The 20,543-nt window shown below is 42.0% G+C and overlaps 1 protein-coding gene across 4 annotated transcripts in view; it reads left to right on the top strand.

Annotated features, from left to right (window-relative positions):
* Positions 1-20,543, top strand: part of ZNF496 (zinc finger protein 496) — a 46,785-nt gene that overhangs the window by 17,779 nt on the left and 8,463 nt on the right. For 3 of the 4 annotated variants that reach the window (XM_061151110.1, XM_061151108.1, XM_061151109.1), the window contains exons 7-9: positions 17,566-17,698; positions 18,206-18,313; positions 19,408-19,521. In XM_061151110.1, the coding sequence (XP_061007093.1) occupies positions 17,566-17,698; positions 18,206-18,313; positions 19,408-19,521 (355 nt within the window). The remainder of the gene's footprint in view (positions 1-17,565; positions 17,699-18,205; positions 18,314-19,407; positions 19,522-20,543) is intronic. The other variant, XM_061151111.1, reaches the window with a different exon arrangement.

Here is a 20,543-nt window from a genome sequence, read left to right as displayed (position 1 = left end):
GTTGAGTTTTAAGCCAACTTTTTCACTGTCCTCTTTCACTTTCATCTAGAGGTTCTTTAGTTCTTCACTTTCTGGCATAAGGGTGGTGTCATCTGCATATCTGAGGTTATTGATATTTCTCCCAGCAATCTTGATTCCAGCTTGTGCTTTATCCAGCCTCGCATTTCACATGATGTACTCTACGTAGAAGTTAAATAAGCAGGGTGACATTATATAGCCTTGACTTACTCCTTTCCCAAGACTGGTCCCTTTGGAACCAGTCTGTTGTCCATGTCTAGTTCTAACTGTTGTTTCTTGACCTGCAAACAAATATTCTCATGAGGCAGGTAAGGTGGTCTGGTATTCCCTTCTCTTTCAGAATTTTCCACAGTTAATTGTGATCCACACAGTCAAAGGCTTTGGCATAGTCAATAAAGCAGAAGTAGATGTTTTTCTGGAACTGTCTTGCTTTTTCTATGATCCAGAGGATGTTGGCAATTTGGTTTCTGGTTCCTCTACCTTTTCTAAATCCAGCTTGAACATCTGGAAGTTCATGGTTCACGTACTGTTGAAGCTTGGCTTGGAGAATTTTGAGCATTACTTTGCTACTATGTGAGATGACTGTAGTTTTGCAGTACTTTGAACATTCTTTGGCATTGCCTCTCTTTGGGACTGGAATGAAAACTAACCTTTTCCAGTCCAATGGCCGCTGCCGAGTTTTCCAAATTTGCTGCCATATGGAGTGCAGCACTTTCACAGCATCATCTTTTAGGATTTGAAATAGCTCAGCTGAAATTCCATCACCTCCACTAGCATTGTTTGTAGTGAAGGCCCGCTTGATTTCACATTCCCGGATGTCCAGGTCTAGGTGAGTGATCACAGCATCGTGGTTATCTGGGTCATTAAGATCTTTTTTATATAGTTCTGTGTATTCTTGCCACCTCTTCGTAATATCTTCTGCTTCTGTTATGTCCATACCATTTCTGTCTTTTATTGTGCCCATCTTTGCATGAAGTGTTCCCTTGGATCTCTGATATTCTTGAAGAGGTCTCTAGTCTATCCCATTCTATGTTTTCCTCTATTTCTTTGCATTGATCACTGAGGAATGCTTTCTTACCTCTCTTTACTATTCTTTGGAACTCTGCATTCAGATGAATATATCTTTCCTTTTCTCCTTTGCCTTTAGCTTCTCTTTTTTTCTCAGCTGTTTGTAAGTCCTTTGCAGACAGCCATTTTGCTTTTTTGCATTTCTTTTTCTTGGGGACGGTCTTGATCCCTGCCTCCTGTACAATGTCACGAACCTCCGTCCATAGTTCATCAGGCACTCTATCAGATCTAATCCCTTGAATCTATTTCTCACTTCCACTGTATAATCGTAAGAGATTTGATTTAGGTCATACCTGAATGGTCTAGTGGTTTTCCCTGCTTTCTTCAATTTCAGTCTGAATTTGTCAATAAGGAGTTCATGAACTAAGCTCCTGGTCTTGTTTTTGCTGACTGTATAGAGCTTCTTGGTCTTTGGCTGCAAAGAATATAATCAGTCTGATTTTGGTATTGACCATCTGGTGATTTCTATATGTAGTCTTCTCTATTAGCCTTTGCCCTGCTTCATTTTGTACTCCAAGGCCAAATCTGCCTGTTATTCCAAATGTTTCTTGTCTTCCTGCTTTTGCATTCCAGTCCTCTAAAATGAAAAGGACGTCTTTTTTTGGTGTTAGTTCAGAAGATCTTGTAAGTCTTCATAGAACCATTTAACTTCAGCTTCTTCAGCATTACTGGTTGGGCCATGGACTTGGATTACCATGGTATTGAATGGTTTGCCTTGAAAACAAACAGAGATCATTTTGTTTTTGAGATTACATCCAAGTACTGCATTTCAGACTCCTTTGTTGACTATGATGGCTACTCCATTTCTTTAAAGGATTCTTGCCCACAGTAGTAGATATAATGGTTATCTGAGTTAAATTCACCTATTCCAGTCCATCTTAGTTCGCTGAGTCCTAAAATGTTGACGTTCACTCTTGCCATCTCCTGTTTGACCACTTCCAATTTACCTTGATTTGTGGACCTAACATTCCAGTTTCCTATGCAATATTGCTCTTTATAGCATCAAACTGTGCTTCTATCACCTGTCACATCCACAGCTGGGTATTGTTTTTGCTTTGGCTCCATCTCTTCATTCTTTCTGGAGTTATTTCTCTACTTATCTCCTGTAGCATATTGGGCACCTACCAGCCTGGGGAGTTCATCTTTCAGTGCCCTATCTTTTTGCCTTTTCATACTGTTCATGGGGTTCTCAAAGGCAAGATGTGGTTTGCCATTCCCTTCTCCAGTGGACCACATTTTGTCAGAACTCTCCACCATGACCTGTCTGTCTTGGCCCTACATGGCATGGCTCATAGTTTCATTGAGTTAGACAAGGCTGTGGTCCATGTCATCAGACTGGCTAGTTTTCTGATTGTGGTTTTCAGTCTCTCTGCCCTCTGGTGGAGAAGGATAAGAGGCTTATGGAAGCTTCCTGATTGGAGAGACTGACTTAGTGGGAAACTGGGTCTTGTTCTGATGGGCAGGGCCATGCTCAATACATCTTTAATCCAATTTTCTGTTGATGGGTGGAGCTATGTTCCCTCCCTGCTATTTACCTGGGGCCAAACTATGGTGGAGGTAATGAAGGTAATGGGGACCTCCTTCAAAAGATCCCATGCAAGTACTGCTATACTAACTGCCTCGAACCCTGCAGCAGGCCAACACCAACCCACACCTCCGCTGGAGACTCCTAGACACTCCCGGGCAAGTCTGGGTCAGTCTCTTGTGGCGTCACTGCTCCTTTCTCCTGGGTCTTGGTGCACACAAGGTTCTGTTTGTGCTCTCCAAGAGAAAGCACAGTCCTATGTAAGTTCTGGCAGCTCTATGGTGGGGTTAATGGTGACCTCCTCCAAGAGGACTTATGCCATACCCAAGTCTGCTGCTCCCAGAGCCCCTCTCCCTATGGCAGTCCACTGCTGACCTGTACCTCCACAGTCAGTCAGTTCAGTTCAGTCGCTCAGTCGTGTCCGACTCTGCAACCCCATGAACCACAGCACACCAGGCCTCCCTGTCCATCACCAACTGCAGGAGTCTACCCAAACCCATGTCCAATGAGTCAGTGATGCCATCCAACCATCTCATCCTCTGTCGTCCCCTTCTCTTCCTGTCCTCAATCTTTCCCAGCATCAGGGTCTTTTCAAATGAGTCAGCTCTTTGCATCAGGTGGCCAAAGTATTGGAGTTTCAGCTTCAGCACCAGTCCTTCCAGTGAACACCCAGGACTGATGTCCTTTAGGATGGACTGGTTGGATCTCCTTACAGTCCAAGGAACTCTCAAGAGTCTTCTCCAACACCACAGTTCAAAAGCATCAATTCTTCAGCACTCAGCTTTCTTTATAATCCAACTCTCACATCCATACATGACTACTGGAAAAACCATAGCCTTGACTAGACAGACCTTTGTTGACAAAGTAATGTCTCTGCTTTTTAATATGCTGTGTAGGTTGGTCATAACTTTCCTTCCAAGGAGTAAGCAGATTTTAATTTCATGGCTGCAGTCACCAGGAGACACTCAAAACAGTTCTGTCTCAGTCTCTGTGGGGTCCTTGGGTCCTGGTATGCACAAGCTTTGTTTGAGCCCTCTGAGTGTCTCTGGCAGGAGTGGGGTTTGATTCTGAATGCGAATTCGCCCCTCCTGCCGTCTTGCTGGGGCATCTCCTTTGCCCTTGGGTTTGGGGTATCTTCTCACAGCTGCTCAAGCACCACGCAGCCGCCGCTCCAGCGCCGTACCGTCTTGCTGGGGTTTCTCTGACCTTGAACGTGGGGTATCTGCTCAAGGCCGCTCTAGTGAAGCACAGCCGCTGCTTCTGACCTTGGAAATGGAGTACCTCCTCAGTTGAGTGTAGGCTTCAAACTCCTATGAGAGTCCAATGTTGCCACTGATCTGATAGGAGGCAGAGTTCAGGCAGTAATGTGAGTGATGGGGAGCATCTGTAAATACTGATGAAGCTTTGCTCTCTTGTCCACCACTCACCCCTTGCTGTGTGGCCTGGTTTATCTAACAAGCCACAGATGGGTCCCAGTACCTGACCCGGGCGTTGGGGACCTCTGGACCAGGGTGATCAGACATGACCTAGGGTATGGTAAGGGATGAGGAACCCAGTCAGTTGTTGAAGACAGAAGATTCTGGTTAAACCGCTATGCTATGCTATGCTTAGTCGCTGGTTAAACTGACTTAATGCTGAAATTTGGTTTTATGAGGAAGTGCACAGAGGGCATAGGGGAAGGTTCAGGAGCCTGACTAAAGTTTGATCAAGCAAAGAATTTTTGTCATATAACTTTTTAGTGATAGTGTTGCAGAAAAAATGTGGCACACGTGAGAGGATGGTCATGTCCTAGGTCTTGAATGATTCCCTGGGACAGTCCACCAAGTGAGGGTCATTGGCTGTGTGCAGGAGGGAATTCACTAGCAGACCATAGTAAAGTGGAAGCAAGTTTAGAGAAATACACACTCTGTAGATGGGCTTCCTTGGTAGCTCAGGTGGTAAAAAATCCACCTGCAGTGTAGAAGACCCAGGTTTCATCCCTGGATTGAGAACATCCCCTGGAGAAGGGAATGGCTACTCACTCCAGTATTCTTGCCTCAAGAATTCCATGGACAGTGGGGTCACAAAGAGTCAGACACGACTGAGCAACTAACACTTTCACTTTCACGCACTGTGGACGGTGTGGGTCATTTCAAAAGTTGAGAGCAGCAGCCCCAGAGCATGAGGTCGGGGTCTTGGGAAGTACGAGGTGCTGGGAGAAAATACTCCACAGTGTGTATGGTCTGGGAAGGCAAGAGTGGCCCTGAGGTGTGGCAGTGGTTATTTTTTATTAGCTGAGTAACTTCATAGGCTAACGAGTGGGAAGATTATTCTAATTTGGGGAAGGAGCAGAGATTCCAGGAATTGGGCCACCACTCACTTTTTGACCTTTTATGGTTGTCCTCTGAACTGCCGTGGCATCTGTGGATATGTCATTTAGATACTAATATGTTCCTAGAGTGTATAATGAGGCTCAATGTCCACCAGAAGGGACATCTTCCACCCTTCCAGGCGTAGTTGGTTCTAACCAGTCTATATCCTACTCTGTTGTTAATGGTTGTGTCATTCTTTTAATGGTTGTGCCCTGCCCTCTTCCTTCCTGTCTCACTTTCTCTGGGTAATATACATAAGTTATCCCAATGTTTTATATCCCTTTACCCTTCCTATTTTATAATACAATTGATTTAAATAGTTTTTATGCATACATTAAGAATCATGTCTGATATTTAGAACTATGTTAGACAATGTTACAACCTTTGCTTCAACTGTCAAACATTATTTAGTAAACTTAAAAAGAAGAAGGAAAAGCCTATTGTCTTTGCTCATATTTTGGCTTAACATTTTCTTCCTTTCTTATGTTCCATAATTCCTTTTATTATTTTCTTGTTTCCTTTCTGTTTAGGGAATTTTCTTTAGCCATTCTTTTAAGATAAATCTGCTGGTGGCAAATGTAGCTATTTTTTATTCCTCTGGGAATGTCTAGATTTTCCCTTCACTCCTGAAGTATATTTTCATCAGTTATAAAGTCTACAGTTGATAGTTCTCTTTCAGCACTTGAAAAGTACGGTTCATGCACACTTTCTGACCAGAAATCTGCTATCAAATTTGGTTCAGACTTTCTTCCTATAGGAAAGATCCCATTTTTTAAAATTTTGTCTTTAGGTTTCAGAAGTTTCTTATGATGTATCTTCTGGGTCCTTCACCATCTCTTGGAGTTTGCTCAAATTCATGTCCATTGAGTTGGTGATGCTGTCTAACCATCTTATCTTCTGCTGCCCTCTTCTTTTGCCTTCAGTTTTTCCCAGCATCAGGGTCTTTTCCAATGAGTTGGCTCTTCACATCAGATGGCCAAAGTATTGGAACTTCAGCTTCAGCATCAGTCCTTCCAATGAATATTCAGGACTGATTTCCTCTAGGATCTACTGGTTGGATCTTCTTGCAGTCCAAGTGACTCTCAAGAGTCTTCTTTTAACACCACAGTTCAAAAGCATCAATTCCTTGGCTCTCAGCTTTCTTTATTGGTCCAGCTCTCACATCCCTGCAGGACTACTGGAAAAACCATAACTTTGATTATAGACCTTTGTTGGCAAAGTGATGTCTCTCCTTTTTAATATGCCGTCTATGGGGTCTCACAGAGCTGGACACGACTGAAGCGACTTAGCAACAGCAGCAGCAAGGTTTGTCATAACTTTTCTTCCAGGGAACAAGTGTCTTTTAATTTCATGGCTGCAGTCACTGTCCACAGTGATTTTGGAGCCCAAGAAAATAAAATCTGCCACTGTTTCTACTTCTTACCCATCTATTTGCCATGAAGTTATGGGACTGTATGCCAGGATCTTAGTTTTTTGAATATTGAGTTTTAAGCCAGATTTTTCACTCTCCTCTTTCATCCTCATCAAGAGGCTCATTAGTTCTTTGCCTTCTGCCTTCAGAGTGGTATCATCTGCATATCTGAGCTTATTGATATTTCTCCTGGCAGTCTTGATTATAGCTTGTGATTCCTCCATCCCAGCATTTAGTCTGATGTACTCTGCCTGTAAGACATACTCCCTTCCCAATTTTGAACCAGTCTCTTGTTCCATGTCAGTTTCTAACTGTTGCTTCTTTACCTGCATCTCTTTAATTGCTTCCATTAAGTACAGCTAAAATCCCAGGAAATTATACATTTTTAAAAAACACAGCAAACTCTTAAAGGTGGAGAGGGGAAAACAAGCAGGTAGTCTACCATATTACTGACAAGTGAGGGAACAAATCAAGCTCCCCCCTTAACTTGTCTCCATTGGCTCCAAAGTCAGAGGACTCCTGAGGGGGCTTGGTAGTTCCTGATATGATCTCCACTGATATAGTGGTGGTAGTGGGGGAGGACTGTTATCAGCAACAGGGATGGAAATTCCAGGTCCCTGCTTGGCATTCTCTGAGACCACCCCAGTCGGGGTGTTTGAACACTTCATTGCAGCCTAATGAGGGTGGAAGTTTAGACTCTGACTCACTCACTCCTATCATGAGCAAGTTTGGAGGGCTTTCTGTGGTGCTTGGCTGGAGTAGAGCAGGTATTGTCTGTCTAGCTACTTTCTCAGTCCTGTGCCTTAGAGAACAGGCTTTTGTTAGGGTTTTATTTTTATCTGTGCCTATTGGGGTTTTGGAGTCTCTGGCTCCTTCAGCTTCAAGTTCTGATTTGATACATGAGGCAGAAAGAAAAATGAGGGTACTCACCACTGTTGTTCCTCCTGTTCCAAGGTTTCTATCTGGTGTGCCTCCCTCTCTCCACCTTTCATAGTCTGCTGTGTGTTTTCTTTTATTTTTAATGTATGATTTCCTGGAATTTTAGTTTTACTTAGTGGGAGCACTTAAAGAAAGGTATGTCTCCTCCATCTTCAAGAAGGAAACAGAGGTCTCCTCTGAAAATCTGATTTTAAATGGACCTATATATTCCCCCCACCCATTCTTATTATAAAAATTGGCAAGATTTAGAAAAGTAAAAGAATATTACATGTTTCCAATTTTCTGAGATTTCTGAGTATTTTCATGAATTTCTTTCTTTTCTCTGCCATTTTGCTTATGCCTTTCTAGGATCATGTTGTATTTGAGTCCTGTTTTTATTAAAGCTTTGTCTCCAAAGTGTGTGTATATAAGCATTTTTCCACGTGATATAAAAGCTCCCTGAGTATCCTAGTGACTGTCAGTGATTGGAGCATCATTGATCTGTTGATGGGGCCCTGGGACTTGGGTTTGCTTCCATGATGCCATGAACATCTGTGCCCACCGTGTTTTGTTCCTATTCCAGTTTGGGGTAGATTCATAGACACCTGTCCAAGGGTCACGGGAAAAACATCCAAGTCTATTTTGATAATACATACTGCCAATTTTGTCTTTAGAATCTTCAGAATGAGACACCTCCACAGTGCTGTCTGAGAGCACTGATTTCTTTCATATTTCATCAATAGTGTCAATTACTGTCTTTTCCTTATCAATTTCTCATATTGAGAGACTTCCTAGGGAGGGGGGAAATAAAACTTTTTCCTCTACTTTCTAAGGTTTAGTGGCCAGGAAACTGCAAATTGAACCGATAGAAGACAGGTTAACAGGTGAAAATTTTTTATTTTGTATGCCTATGGGATGCCTCACAGGAATGAAAACTAGAAAGCAGTCAGATCCAGAGATTTATATACCATTTTAATCACGTGCATGTATGCTCAGTCATGTTAGACTCTTTGTAATCCCAAGGACTGTAACCCACCAGGCTCCTCTGTCCATGGAACTTTTCAGGCAAGAATACTGGGAGTGGGTGGCCATTTCCTCTTCCAAGGGATCTTCCTGTCACAGGGATCAAACCCAGAGTCTTTTGTGTCTACTGCACTAGCAGGCAAATTCTTTACCACTGCACCACCTGGGAAACCCATTTTAACCACAGGCAGTTCATTTATGGAGAAATGACAAGAGGATTTTGAGCTTCAAGGGCTAATAAATTGTGGGAAGGTAGATATATATAGAAACTAATGGAAGATAAAGATTATTTAGTTAAGTTCGCTATGCTGTCTCTGGGCTGATAAGAGTCTAGAGTTCTATCTGGTAATTAAGTCACCTTACCTCCCTGGTAGGAGGGGAGGCACACTTTCACAGAGGAACATTTACGGCCTGCCTTTAGGCAAATGGGGGGAGGGTACTTTTTTTTTTTTTTGCAGTCTTCCTGTTTATCCATTCCCTACAACTCAAAAAGGTCCTTGGGCCAAAGTGGTGTGTTTCAGGGTGGCGTATTTCTTGCCCACTTTAAGACCAATATCAATGTCTCTCCTGCGGGCCATTGAGAGGAGAGCCTGTGACTTCCTGAGCCTTGGCTTCCATTCTGTGGAACTTGGAGGACAGATTTCCCCCACACTGGCCTCTGGCTAGCAGTAAAGCCACTTGAGAAATGTAAGCTCTCAGGTTCCACCCTAGACCTGTAGAGGCAGAATGTGCATTTTTACCAAGATGCTTTGAGTGATATGTATCCAAGTTTGAGAAGTCCAGCTCCAAATTGATTCAACCTTAGAAGTTTTTTTTTTCCTTTTTGGCCACACTGCATAGCATGCAGGACCTTAGTTCCCTGACCAGGGATTGAACCCATGCCCCCTGCAATGAAATCAGGGAGCCTTAACCCCTGGACTGGCAGGGAAGTCCCTGAAATATTGTGTTTATTTTTATTTTTAACTTTTTCGGCATTGATATCAAATTTGGGGAAGATTGCCAGAATAGTAGACTTGCAAATAGCCTTACTTTATTTATTTGTAATTTTATTATATTTTTATTTTTCGGCTGTGCTGAGTCTTCATTGCTGCCAGTTTTTCAACTAGTTGTGGTGAGCAGGGGCTGTAGTTATGGTGCACAGGCTTCCCATTGCAGTGGCTTCTCTTGTTGCGGAGCATGGGGTCTAGGGCTCAGATTTCATGTGGGCTCCGTAGTTGCAGCTCCTGGGCTCTAGAGCACAGGTTCAATAGCTGTGACACATTGACTTAGTTGCTCTGCGGAACAGGGATCGGACCCATGTCTCCTGCACAGGCAGGCGGACTCTCTACCACTGAGCCACCAGGGAAGCCCTGGTCCTTTGCTTTAATTCCCCCATTCTCTGTCACTTTCTCTCGCTTGTCCCTCCCTCCATCCCTCCCTCCTACTGTCTTTTTGTCTCTGCCTCACCCCTACCCACTGCCCCACCTCGTTTTTTTCCCCAGAATTTTTAGGGAGTTATATGCAGACATTCTACCCCTTTTATCTCTTTGTTCATGCCAAGGGGGCATATTTCCTAAAAGCCAGGGCAGTTCCAGGGCATAACCATAATGCAATTACTACATTCTGGAAACTCAGCATTGAAATAGTGATCTTAGAGCATCATGCTTCCCAGTTAGTTGTCCTGTGTCCAACATTTTCTCCTTGAAATTTCAGTGTTTGTCACAGTGTCAATAGTTCTGAAGAGTGAAGACTAGTTGTAATGCAGACTCTGCTCAGATAAGTTTTAACTTGCATTGAGATTCAGGTTACATGTTTTGGTGGAAGTGCCAAGCTGGGTTGTGTCTTTCCCCATGTGGCATGTTTTGGCCATTGAAGGGGTTTTCCCCATATGGGTGATGCCAGCTCTGACCTCAGGGGTAAGGATCTCAGGTGATTTTTAATGTGACCCACATATATAGAATTTATGTATAATTGTTACATATATATTTTTTTATATTAATGTTTTTTTAAATCTTTGCTGAAATGATGGCTGAAGATGGTCTCTATATTTTCACTTTTTTAAATCTAGTTTTTGTGCTAAAATTTGCATACAACACACCTATTTTTGGACATGAATCTGAGTAAACTTTGAGAGATGGTGGAGAAGAGGAGCCTGGCATGCTCCAGTCCTTGAGGTTGCAGAGTCAAGACATGACTTAGCGACTGAACAACAATAACACCTGTTTTAAATGTAAAGTTTAGAGAGTTTTTGACAACTGTCTACACATGTAACCATTAACCAATCAAGATATAAAACATCTCCATCATCCTAGGAGTTCCCTGTGTCCTTCTGCATGCTCTCTCTCCCAGACCAGCATTGATTTCCTTTTTGTCCCAATAAGGTTTGTTCTTGTTTTAAAATTTTATATAAATGGAATCCTACTGTATGATAGAGGCGTCAGGCTCCTCTTTCTCAGCCCAGTGATTTAAGCATCATTCGTCTTGTGTGTATTAGTAGTTTGTCCTCCGTTGTATAGCTGTGTCACAGTTAATTTATCCAGGGTAATTCCCTGGCAGTCCAGTGGTTAAAACTCCCCTCTCTCACTGTGGAGGGCCCACACCGGTTGGGTAACTAAAATCCCACAAGCCACATAGTGTGGCCAAAAACAAACACACATAGTTGCTTTATCCACTGACCTGTTGGTGAATATTTGGGTCACTTCAGCTTTTGAATGTTATGAATGAAGCTTTTATGAACATTCATATGCAAGTCTTTTTGTGAATGTATGTTTTCCTTTCTCTTGGGCAATACCTAGGAATGAATATGGTATATACACTTGCCATAGGGGAAGTGTATATGTAATGAATTACAGGAGAATTGGCTGTTTTCTATAGTGATCTAACCACTTATACTCCTACCTTCAATGAATATGAGTTCCAGTTTTTACATATCTTCACCATAACCTGGCACTGTCATTTTTAAAAACATGTATTTTGGTTATTGAAATAGATATCTTAATGTGGTTTTGATGTACTTCTCTGTTGACTAATGAAGCTGGATATCTTTTCATGTGCCTGTGCATCATTTCTGCATCTTTTGTGAAGTGTCCAAACATTTTCCCTGCTCATCTGGTTGCTTGTCTTACTGCGTTTTAGGAACTTTTTAAAGCATATATGTTCTAGAGAAGTCCTTTGTCAGATACATGTATTGAAAGTATGTTTTACCAGTCTTCAGCTTGCCTTTACATTGTTTTAATGATGTCTTTTGAAGATCGTAGCTTCCCTGGTGGCTCAGAGGGTAAAGCATCTGCCTGCAATGCGGGAGACCTGGGTTCAATCCCTGAGTCGGGAAGATCCCCTGGAGAAGGAAATGGCAACCCACTCTAGTACTCTTGCCTGGAAAATTCCATGGACAGAGGAGCCTGGTAGGCTACAGTCCATGGGGTTGCAAAGAGTCAGACATGACTGAGCATCTTCACTTTCACTTTTGAAGGTCATATATCTTCAATTTTAATGAGGTTGAATTTATCAGTTTTTTCTTTTATCATTTAATACTTTTTGTGTCCTATCTAGCAAATCTTTGTCTAGCCTATGGCCACAAATATTTTCCTACTGTGTGTTTCATAGTTCTGGGTTTTGCATTTAGGTCTTTGCTTTTTTTTTTTTTTTTTTCCTCTTTTTTCCCCTCTAGCTGCAATGAGCAGCATGTGGGAATCTTAGCTCCCTGACCAGGGATTGAGCCCCCCTGCCATGGAAGCATGGAGTTTTAACCACTGGACAGCAAGGGAAGTCCCTTTGGTTCCTTTTAAAATTATATTTTGTGTATGGTATGAGGTGTAGAGTTTGTGTTTTGTTTTGGTTTTATTTTTTTATGTTGATATTTAGTTATCACAATTTACTGAAAGATTTCCCTTTCTTCCATTGAATTGCCTTGGTACCTTTGTCAAAAATTGATTGTCCACATATGTCTGGACATCTGGGCTCTATATGGTGCACTGATTTATGCTTTGATCCTTTATGTCAAGAACACTGTAACATTATACTGTGTCTTTGCAGTTGGTAGTGAGTCCTCCAGTTTGACTTTTGTTTTACAGAGTTCTTTTGGCTACTCTTAAGTTCTTAGTATGTCATAAATTTTCGAATCAACTTAAATAAATAAAGCCTCCTGGAATTTTTATATGGAATTTCACTGAATTTATAGATCATTGTGGGGCAATTGACATCTTAACAGTATGAAGTCTTCCCATCTAGAAACATTTAAATCCTTCCATTTACTTAGTTCTTCAGTGTTTGGATAGTGTACATATTTAGTAAACATTTTCCTTAAGAATTTCATGATTTTTTATGCTATTGTAAGTGGTATATTTTTTTAATATTTCATCTTCCATTTGTTCATATATAGAAATAAAATTGATTTTTGAATGTTGACTCTCTATCCAGCAACCTTGTTAATTTTACTTGTTGGTATAGAAGCTCTCATGAAGATTCCAGGGGATTTCTGTGATTGGATTGTAGGACTTTTGACCTCTGGGCTCAAGTGAAATTTATCACCTTTCTTTTTGAAACTTCATCAAAGTGAACATTGGTACTGGTATTTTATATACATTTTTTTCATGTACTAGTAAAGGTGAATTTTTTTTATATGTTTTAAAATACTTACTTGGTTCCCTCACTTTTTTTTTTACTATATTAGAAAGCTTTACCAGTTGTGTTGTAAGGGCTCCATATATTTTAAGTACTCTTTGCCTTTCATTAATGGTGTATCTCTGTTCCCAGTTTGTCATTTGTCTTTTAATTTCATTCATGCTGTTTCATCACTATGAATATTTATAATTTATGTGGAGTATCTGCCAATTGCTTTTTCATATGGCCTCTCTATTTTTAGTGCTTGAAAGCTTTTTGGTTGGGGGTTGGGCTTCAAGTTGTTTTTTTTTTGTAGTAATTATGGTAAAAGATCAAAATCTAGTTTTATTTCTAAGTAGTTAGCCAACTGTATCAGGCACATCAGATGAAAATAATATTTTTCCCCCCACTGGTTAGGGTCCTGTTTTTACTTATAGATTTTTTCCGTAAGTAAAATTTATTAATTAAATTTTTACATATTACCAAATTTTGTTTCTGAACTTTTTCTTCTCTTCTCTGTTGGCCTGTTTTTGTTCCAGAGCCACATTTCTGATATTGAAGCTCTTTTCTAAAATGATCACCCTACTAACTTGTTAAACATTTTCTTGCAATCCTTTCTATGTCACTAATATTACTGATTACTCATACAACCATAAAGTGATTGACGCATACTTAGAATTTTTCTAATTGAAATCATATTATTTTTTATTTTATGATTGTTAAGTATAGCCACAGTTAATAACAAGCTGATTTTTTTTAAAAAAAAGAAAGAACAACTCATCATTAGATAAACAAGCATCTTCTCAACATTTCTGATTATTATTGTTGTTGTTTAGTCTCTAAGTTGTGTCTGAGTCAATCCCACCAGGCTCCTCTGTCCATGGGATTTCCCAGGCAAGAATACTGGAGTGGTTACCATTTCCTTCTCTAGGCGTTCTCAACCCAGGGATCGAACTCGTGGCTCCTGAATTGGCACATGGATTCTTTACCACTGAGCCACCAGGGAAGCCCTAAGCTAATTATCAGGGAAATGCAAATCAAAACTGCAGTGAGGTTACCACCTCACACTGGTCAGAATGGTCATCATTAAAAAATCTACAAATAATAAATGCTGGAGAGCATGTGGAGAAAATGGAACCCTCCTACCCTGTTGGTGGGAATGCAAGCTTGTGCAGCCACTGTAAAAAATACAGTGGAAAAAAATGTATGGAAACATATGGAGGGTCCTCAGAAAACTAAAAATAGAACTGCCATATGGTTCAGCAATTCCACTCCTGGAAATAAACCTAGACAAAACTATAGTTCAAAAAGATACATGCACCCCGGTGTTCATAGCAGGACTGTTCACAATAGTCAAAACATGGAAACAACCTAAATGTCCTTGGACAGATAAATGGATAAAGAAGATGTGGTACATGTATACAATGAAATACTACTCAGCCATAAGAAAAAAAATGGAATATTGCCATTTGCAGCAACATGGATGCAACTAGAGATTACCATACTAAGTGAGTCAGAAAGAGAAAGACAAATACCTATGATATGACATGTGGAATCTAAAAAAATGGCACAAATGAACCTATCTACAAAATACAGACTCACAGACATAGAGAACAGACTTGTGGTTGGGGAGGGATGGAGGGAGAGGGTTGAACTGAGATTTTGGGATTGGTAGATTCAAACTCTTACATTTAGAATGGATAAACAAGGTCCCACTGTATAGCACTGGGAACTATATTCAGTATCCTGTGATAAACCTTTATGGAAAAGTGTGTGAAAAAAAGGAATGCATATTTGTGTATAACTGAGTCCGTACAGCAGGGACTGGCACAACATTGTAAACCAACTATACTTCAGTGAAAACTAGCATAAATAAATAAATAAATGGACCTCTTAAGACAAAACCCAAGTGCCCAATAAATCCACAAAGAGATGTTCATTGAGATAAGGGGAGTTACACTGCTATGATTGCCTCATAGCCACAGTGTTGCTAGAACCTTAGATTTTTCACAATACCCAGTGTATTGGCAAAGGTGTATGAAAATAGGCATGCCAGTGGGCTGCCAGTGGGAATGTCCTTTAGGTACTCTACCTGAAAACCAGTGTGGAAATACTTAGGATTAGTCAAAATGTGTGTTCCCATGGCTCCCTCTGCACATATACTCTGGAGACACTCTTACACATGGACGTGGTGACAGATGAGAACTTACAGAACAATGCTGTCATTTCATGCTATATTCATATGTACTGGGAGTTTGAAAGACATGCATAGGATATTAAACACCAATTCCATAGTGAAGCCTCCTTCTAGGAAGATTTAGTGGTGGGACCTTCATTTTTACATACATCTCTAGTGATTTACTAGAAATAGAATTACTGGATCACAGGGTATCCTTCTGCTAGTTCAAGTGTTCATTTTTCTCAATTGTGTATAAAGGCCTACTTTTCTACATCCTGAAGTACCTGGGGGAGAATCACACTTAATTTTTTCTAATCAAATGGATTTGGGCAAAAAAAAAAATTATAAATAAGTAATTGTAAGCATACACCTATGGTTATATGAACATAAGACTGTTGAATTTTATTTATATTCGGATGATTGACATTTTAAGGCAATGCATCTTTAGAAAGACTTCTAGGGGCCTATTAGAAAGCTTTAACCCAGCAAATTCCAATCTTGACTTCTTGTCACAGTTACCTGTATAACTCTTCATGGTTTTTTTCCTTGAAAGGATAATGCTATTTCATAATTCAGAAGATGCTTATTGAACCAGTGTTGTTTCTTGGCTGTTGTAGAACAGTTTCTTGCCCATGGCTCTTTTGACATTTTGGCTGGATAATTCTCTGTCACGTTGGCTATCTGGGGCACCACCACCCAGGGACGTGTTAGGCGGCATCCTTGGCCTTCGCCCCCTCGATGCCAGTAATGCCTACCCCTCAGTGGTGACAAAAATGTCTCCAGACATTGCCAGACATCCTCTGAGTACAGTCAGTCCCCCTTGGGTGAGAACCACTGTGCTAAAAAAAAAAAAAAAAAAAGTTGTACTGATGTAGGAGAATAACTTTTTAGTAGGAGATTCACATTGATGCATGTTGGGATGAAACGTACTGTGGACAAAATGTTAATTTATTGACTCTAGCTGCAGAGTTGTATATCCTTCATGTTTATTGTATTACTCTGTTTTCTCTAGGCTTAATTTGAAAAATTAAAAAGTGTGTATGTGGCTGGGAGGAAGGGTCCTAAGATACTGGAGGAGATTCACTGAAAACTCTCCTGGGACTCCCCTGGTGGTCCAATTTTTAAGATTCCTTGCTTCTAATGCAGGATACATGGGTTCAATCCCTGTTCAGGCAATTAAAATCCCACATACTGCATGGTCAAAAACAGAAAACTAACAAAAATTCTCCTTACCCAGCCTTTCCCATGCCCCTTCTTCCTGGCACCTGGCCCCAGGGCAATCATATATGGCTATAACTGGTACTATTTTGAAGTCTTTTCCAATTAAATGTATAAAGGACTTTTTTTAAAAACCCCGAACAGAATTTTATTTTAAATGCTTTGTGATTAAAACCCTTTGCAGAAAATATGTGCACGTTAAGCCAATGTATAGTGCATGCTTAGTAGAAATGTATTTATGTATTTCTGTTCTGGAATTAGAAGGTGCAAACAGAAACATCAACTAGACCAGTAATTGTCCATCTTTCACATTTTACATCTCCCAACTATTCTGTCAAATGATCGAGGTTCCAGATTACTACAAACAAAATGAGTAATTTTTCAGTGACATTTACATTTGCCATTAATCTATTGTCATATTAGTATTTACAGGAAATTTGAGAACCTAGCATCATGCTCTAACTGGCAAAGAATTGTAATTCCATATTGTAAATGACTTCTTTATTTTTATGGTCTCTTGATATTATGTGGATGTGCCATCATGTCACAAATAAAAGTTAATTTTTGATACATTCCCATGGTTCATGACACAAAGTATAAGAAAAGTCTCAATATTACACTTATCTGGAAAGTCCTAGCTCACTCTGCAGAAGCAGCCAATGGTCAAGACTTCTAGGTAGAATCTAGACCATCTTTGCACAGATGCTTTTTTCGTGTAACAATACACCTTGGAGGGCTTCCTACTCAGGACAGAAAAGCTCTTATTTTTTTCTAATACTGGTGATTATGCCTTATAGGATATCCTGCAGCGTACGTAAACAGTCTTCTGTTGAGCATAAATGTTGTTTTCAACTTTAACTATCATCACCAGTGCTGCAGCAGAGGAGCTCATATAGACCTCATGCTGCACATGTGCAGAATAAACTCCAGAACTGGGGTCTCTGCATTACATGGATCATTTGGAGACATTCTGCATTTGCCTGTTTGGGGTTGTAGATATGCAGCCTCTCCAGCACTGTGTAGGAAGACCTGTCCTACACATCCTTGGCCACCCTGTGAGGTAGCCACTGTTTGGATTCTGCCAAACCATATACATCTAAGGGTGGATCTCAGGCTAGAACTGGGGAGACTGTGAGCTCTGCAGCAGCCTCTCTGCTTTGTCTTTCTCCCAGCTGTACACGTTGCTAGGGGCTCTGCCTCAGACTCATCTTCCTTCCCGCATCCCTCCCCTAGCTTGTGCCTGGATTGAGGTGTACTTGTTCTGTGGTTTCAGAACCGGGTTTCTCCTTTCAAGGATATGATCTTCTGCTTCTCAGAAGAGGACTGGTCCCTTCTAGACCCTGCTCAGACTGGCTTCTACGGAGAGTTCATCATTGGAGAAGACTGTGGGGTCTCACTGCCTGCAAGTAAGACTTAACTCAGCTCTCTCCTGAGACCAGGGGCCTGGGGGTCCACATCTTACCTCACTGTTCACCCCCACACCCTAATGGGAGGCACCTGTGCCCAGTGGTGCCAGGGCCACTCTGCAGATTAACCATTGCCTGGTGTATCACATGAAAGTTAGGCTTGTTACCTGACTGTTTTACATACACAACGAAATATAACTTGTATCCCTTGCATTTGCTCTTCTATTGTTCTTACTCTGACTCTTTTCATTGCTGGTTTTCTGGTAGGCCTGAAAGAGTTATCCCAAGCCCACAGCTTCCCCCTAGTGTCCACTCCCCTGCCCTCTCCCTACCTGCCCTGGCCCTTCCACTTTCCCTGCATGGCCCCTGTTGGTGGTCTCGGTGTGTTGTGCGTCCCTCCAACTTCTCTCTCCTCTACTGTCTCAGAGTCACCACTGTCCTCCTGCTTTGGTTTCCTGCGGGAGCAGAGGCCTGATGAATGCATATCCTTCCCTTTTCTGTGAACAGATGATGCAGCTGCCCAGCTGGATCTCTCCCAGGGAGAAGAGAATGAGCCACGTGTTCCAGAGTTGCAGGACTTCCAGGGGAAGGACATGTCCCAGGTCTCCTACTTGGGTGAGGAATGATACCAGAACTCAGTGGAATGCAAGGCTGCTGCCGGCCAGAGGCAGGCCTGCTCCTTCTACCACTCTCTGACCATGTCTCTGACCATGACTATCACCCCTGGACCATGTCTTGGTAGAATGAGTCCTGCCTCATCCCTCATTCTTTACAGAAAAAATGTGGTATTTCAGTTTTCCCAGGTGTGGGGATTGCCCTCTTTCAACCAGGAACTAAGATATGATAGGAATATCTTTCTCCTCTGCTGTAAGTAACATCTGGCTTGTGGTAACAATGCAGTGACCGCTTTATAAGTAAGGTCAGATGCTCTCCAAAAGTCAGGTGGAAGAGGAGGAGGGCATGCCACCTCTGGCTGGGCATTGGGCACAGTGCCTCTGGGTGCCTCACCTGTCTTCTTCCAGCCACATACTGCAGGTAGTGTAAGGAAACTGAGGCTTGGGGAGGTGCTGGGGTTTGGTTGACGTGCCACAGCTCAGCAGCAGCATTTCCTACCCCCCTACCCCCACCCCCAGCTTTCCATGTCACCAGAGCTTGTGTTTGTAACCACTGTGCTTTAATGCCTTAAGATGCCTGCTTCTTCAGGGGAAAAGCTTTGTACCGTGCCAGCAGTACCCCCAGGCCTCCTTTCTCTTAGGACTTTGAGCTGGCACAGAGCAGATCAGTATTTCACTTGCCACCCCCACCTGGAACAAGCAACCAGGGCCTCTGGTGTGCTCAGTTTCCCATCCCATCTCTGCCCCAGCAGACTGTCCAGACTGTGTTTATGCGGTGTCTGTGTGGAATACTGGAAATCCCACCACAGAAAGTGAAAATGACTGCATGGATGCCAGTTACTTGTCCACAGTCAAGTGGATGGGGCAGAACCCAGATCCATGTTCATTCTATCTAGCTTCAAAACCCATGTTCATGGTGTTGGCCCATTTTGCCTACAGGTTTGTTTGCTCATCAGACATTAATTTACTGAGTGACTGCCCTGAGAGGGAGCCAGGCCTGTTCTCGCATCACAGCCTGGCATCTCTTAAGATGCCTCTTCCAGGTAGTGCTGCAGCAGCAGGGAAAATGAATTTTTCATTTTCTTCTCTGGAAAGGCTTTCCAAGTCTCCAGCCATTCCAGGTAGAAGAAAGAAGAAAGCGGGATGAGCTGCAGGTGCCGGAGTTCCAGACAAGCCAGCAGACAGTGCTCCCTCAAAGCACCTGCCCAGGTAAAGGAATTCTTAGGAGGGTGTGGGGGTGGGTGCCCCTGTGTGTGATGAGTGGCTTGAGTGTGTATATATGTATGTAGTATGTGTGTGCATGTAGCATGCGAGTATGATGTGTACATGTGTATCTGTGTATGTGTGTGCATGAATGTGGTAGTAGGATGTATGGTGTATATGTATGTAGTATGTTTGGTGTATTGTGTGTGAATGTGTACATGTGTAGGGTGTATGGCATGTGTTGTATACATGTGAGCATGCCTGTGGGCATTTGTGTATGTGGTACATATATGTTTATATAATGTCTGCTGTGTTGTGTGTGTGAAATTGTGCATGTGTGGTTATGTGCATGCATATGTGTTGTGTATGTATATACATCTGTGCTGGTGGTGGTGGGGGTGGTGTAGGTTTAGGAATTGAGCTTTTTGAAATTTCTGCTGACAGTTCCTGAGAGTTACTGAGGCTGCTTGCCCTAGGTTTGTTTTTCTAGGATCTTTTCCAGCTGACTCCCAGTCTGAGGCCCTCCCCTCCATGCCTTTCTCTTGTGGGTTGGTTGAGGCAGGGTGCTGACAGAGTGCTTTTGGACACATGGTCTGTGTATTTCTTTTCTGTGCATGTAAAACCAGAGTCCCTGGACAGTGTTGCAATTAAAGAACAGGTTAGCAGAATGCTAAAAGGAGGACCACTGGAGAGTGTGCCCAGCACCATTTAGACTCTGAGTCTCTAGTCCTTACTTAAATCCACTGTGTCACAGAGGGTTTTTTGCAAGTACAGTGACTCATGCACAATTTGATACCTTTCAGAGGCAAGATTTGCATGATATTCTGGTATTTCCACCTAGTGTCATGCAGAGTTCACAGTCATTTGTATTCACCCCCTATCCTGCCTGTGTAGACTAAAGGGATTTTCTGTTTTTGTAAATCTTCAGCAGATCTAGGTTGAGAGTCCTCCCTCCCCACAAGCTTTGATGCCCTGGTTTTCTGAGGAGCCTGCTTCTGCATGCCGAGGGTAATCGTCCCTTTGTGGCT

The sequence above is a fragment of the Dama dama genome, chromosome 9, assembly GCF_033118175.1.
Source record: "Dama dama isolate Ldn47 chromosome 9, ASM3311817v1, whole genome shotgun sequence".
Classification (NCBI taxonomy): domain Eukaryota; kingdom Metazoa; phylum Chordata; class Mammalia; order Artiodactyla; family Cervidae; genus Dama; species Dama dama.
Note: the sequence above shows the minus strand (reverse complement) of the source record. Positions and strands in the feature narration are given on the sequence as shown.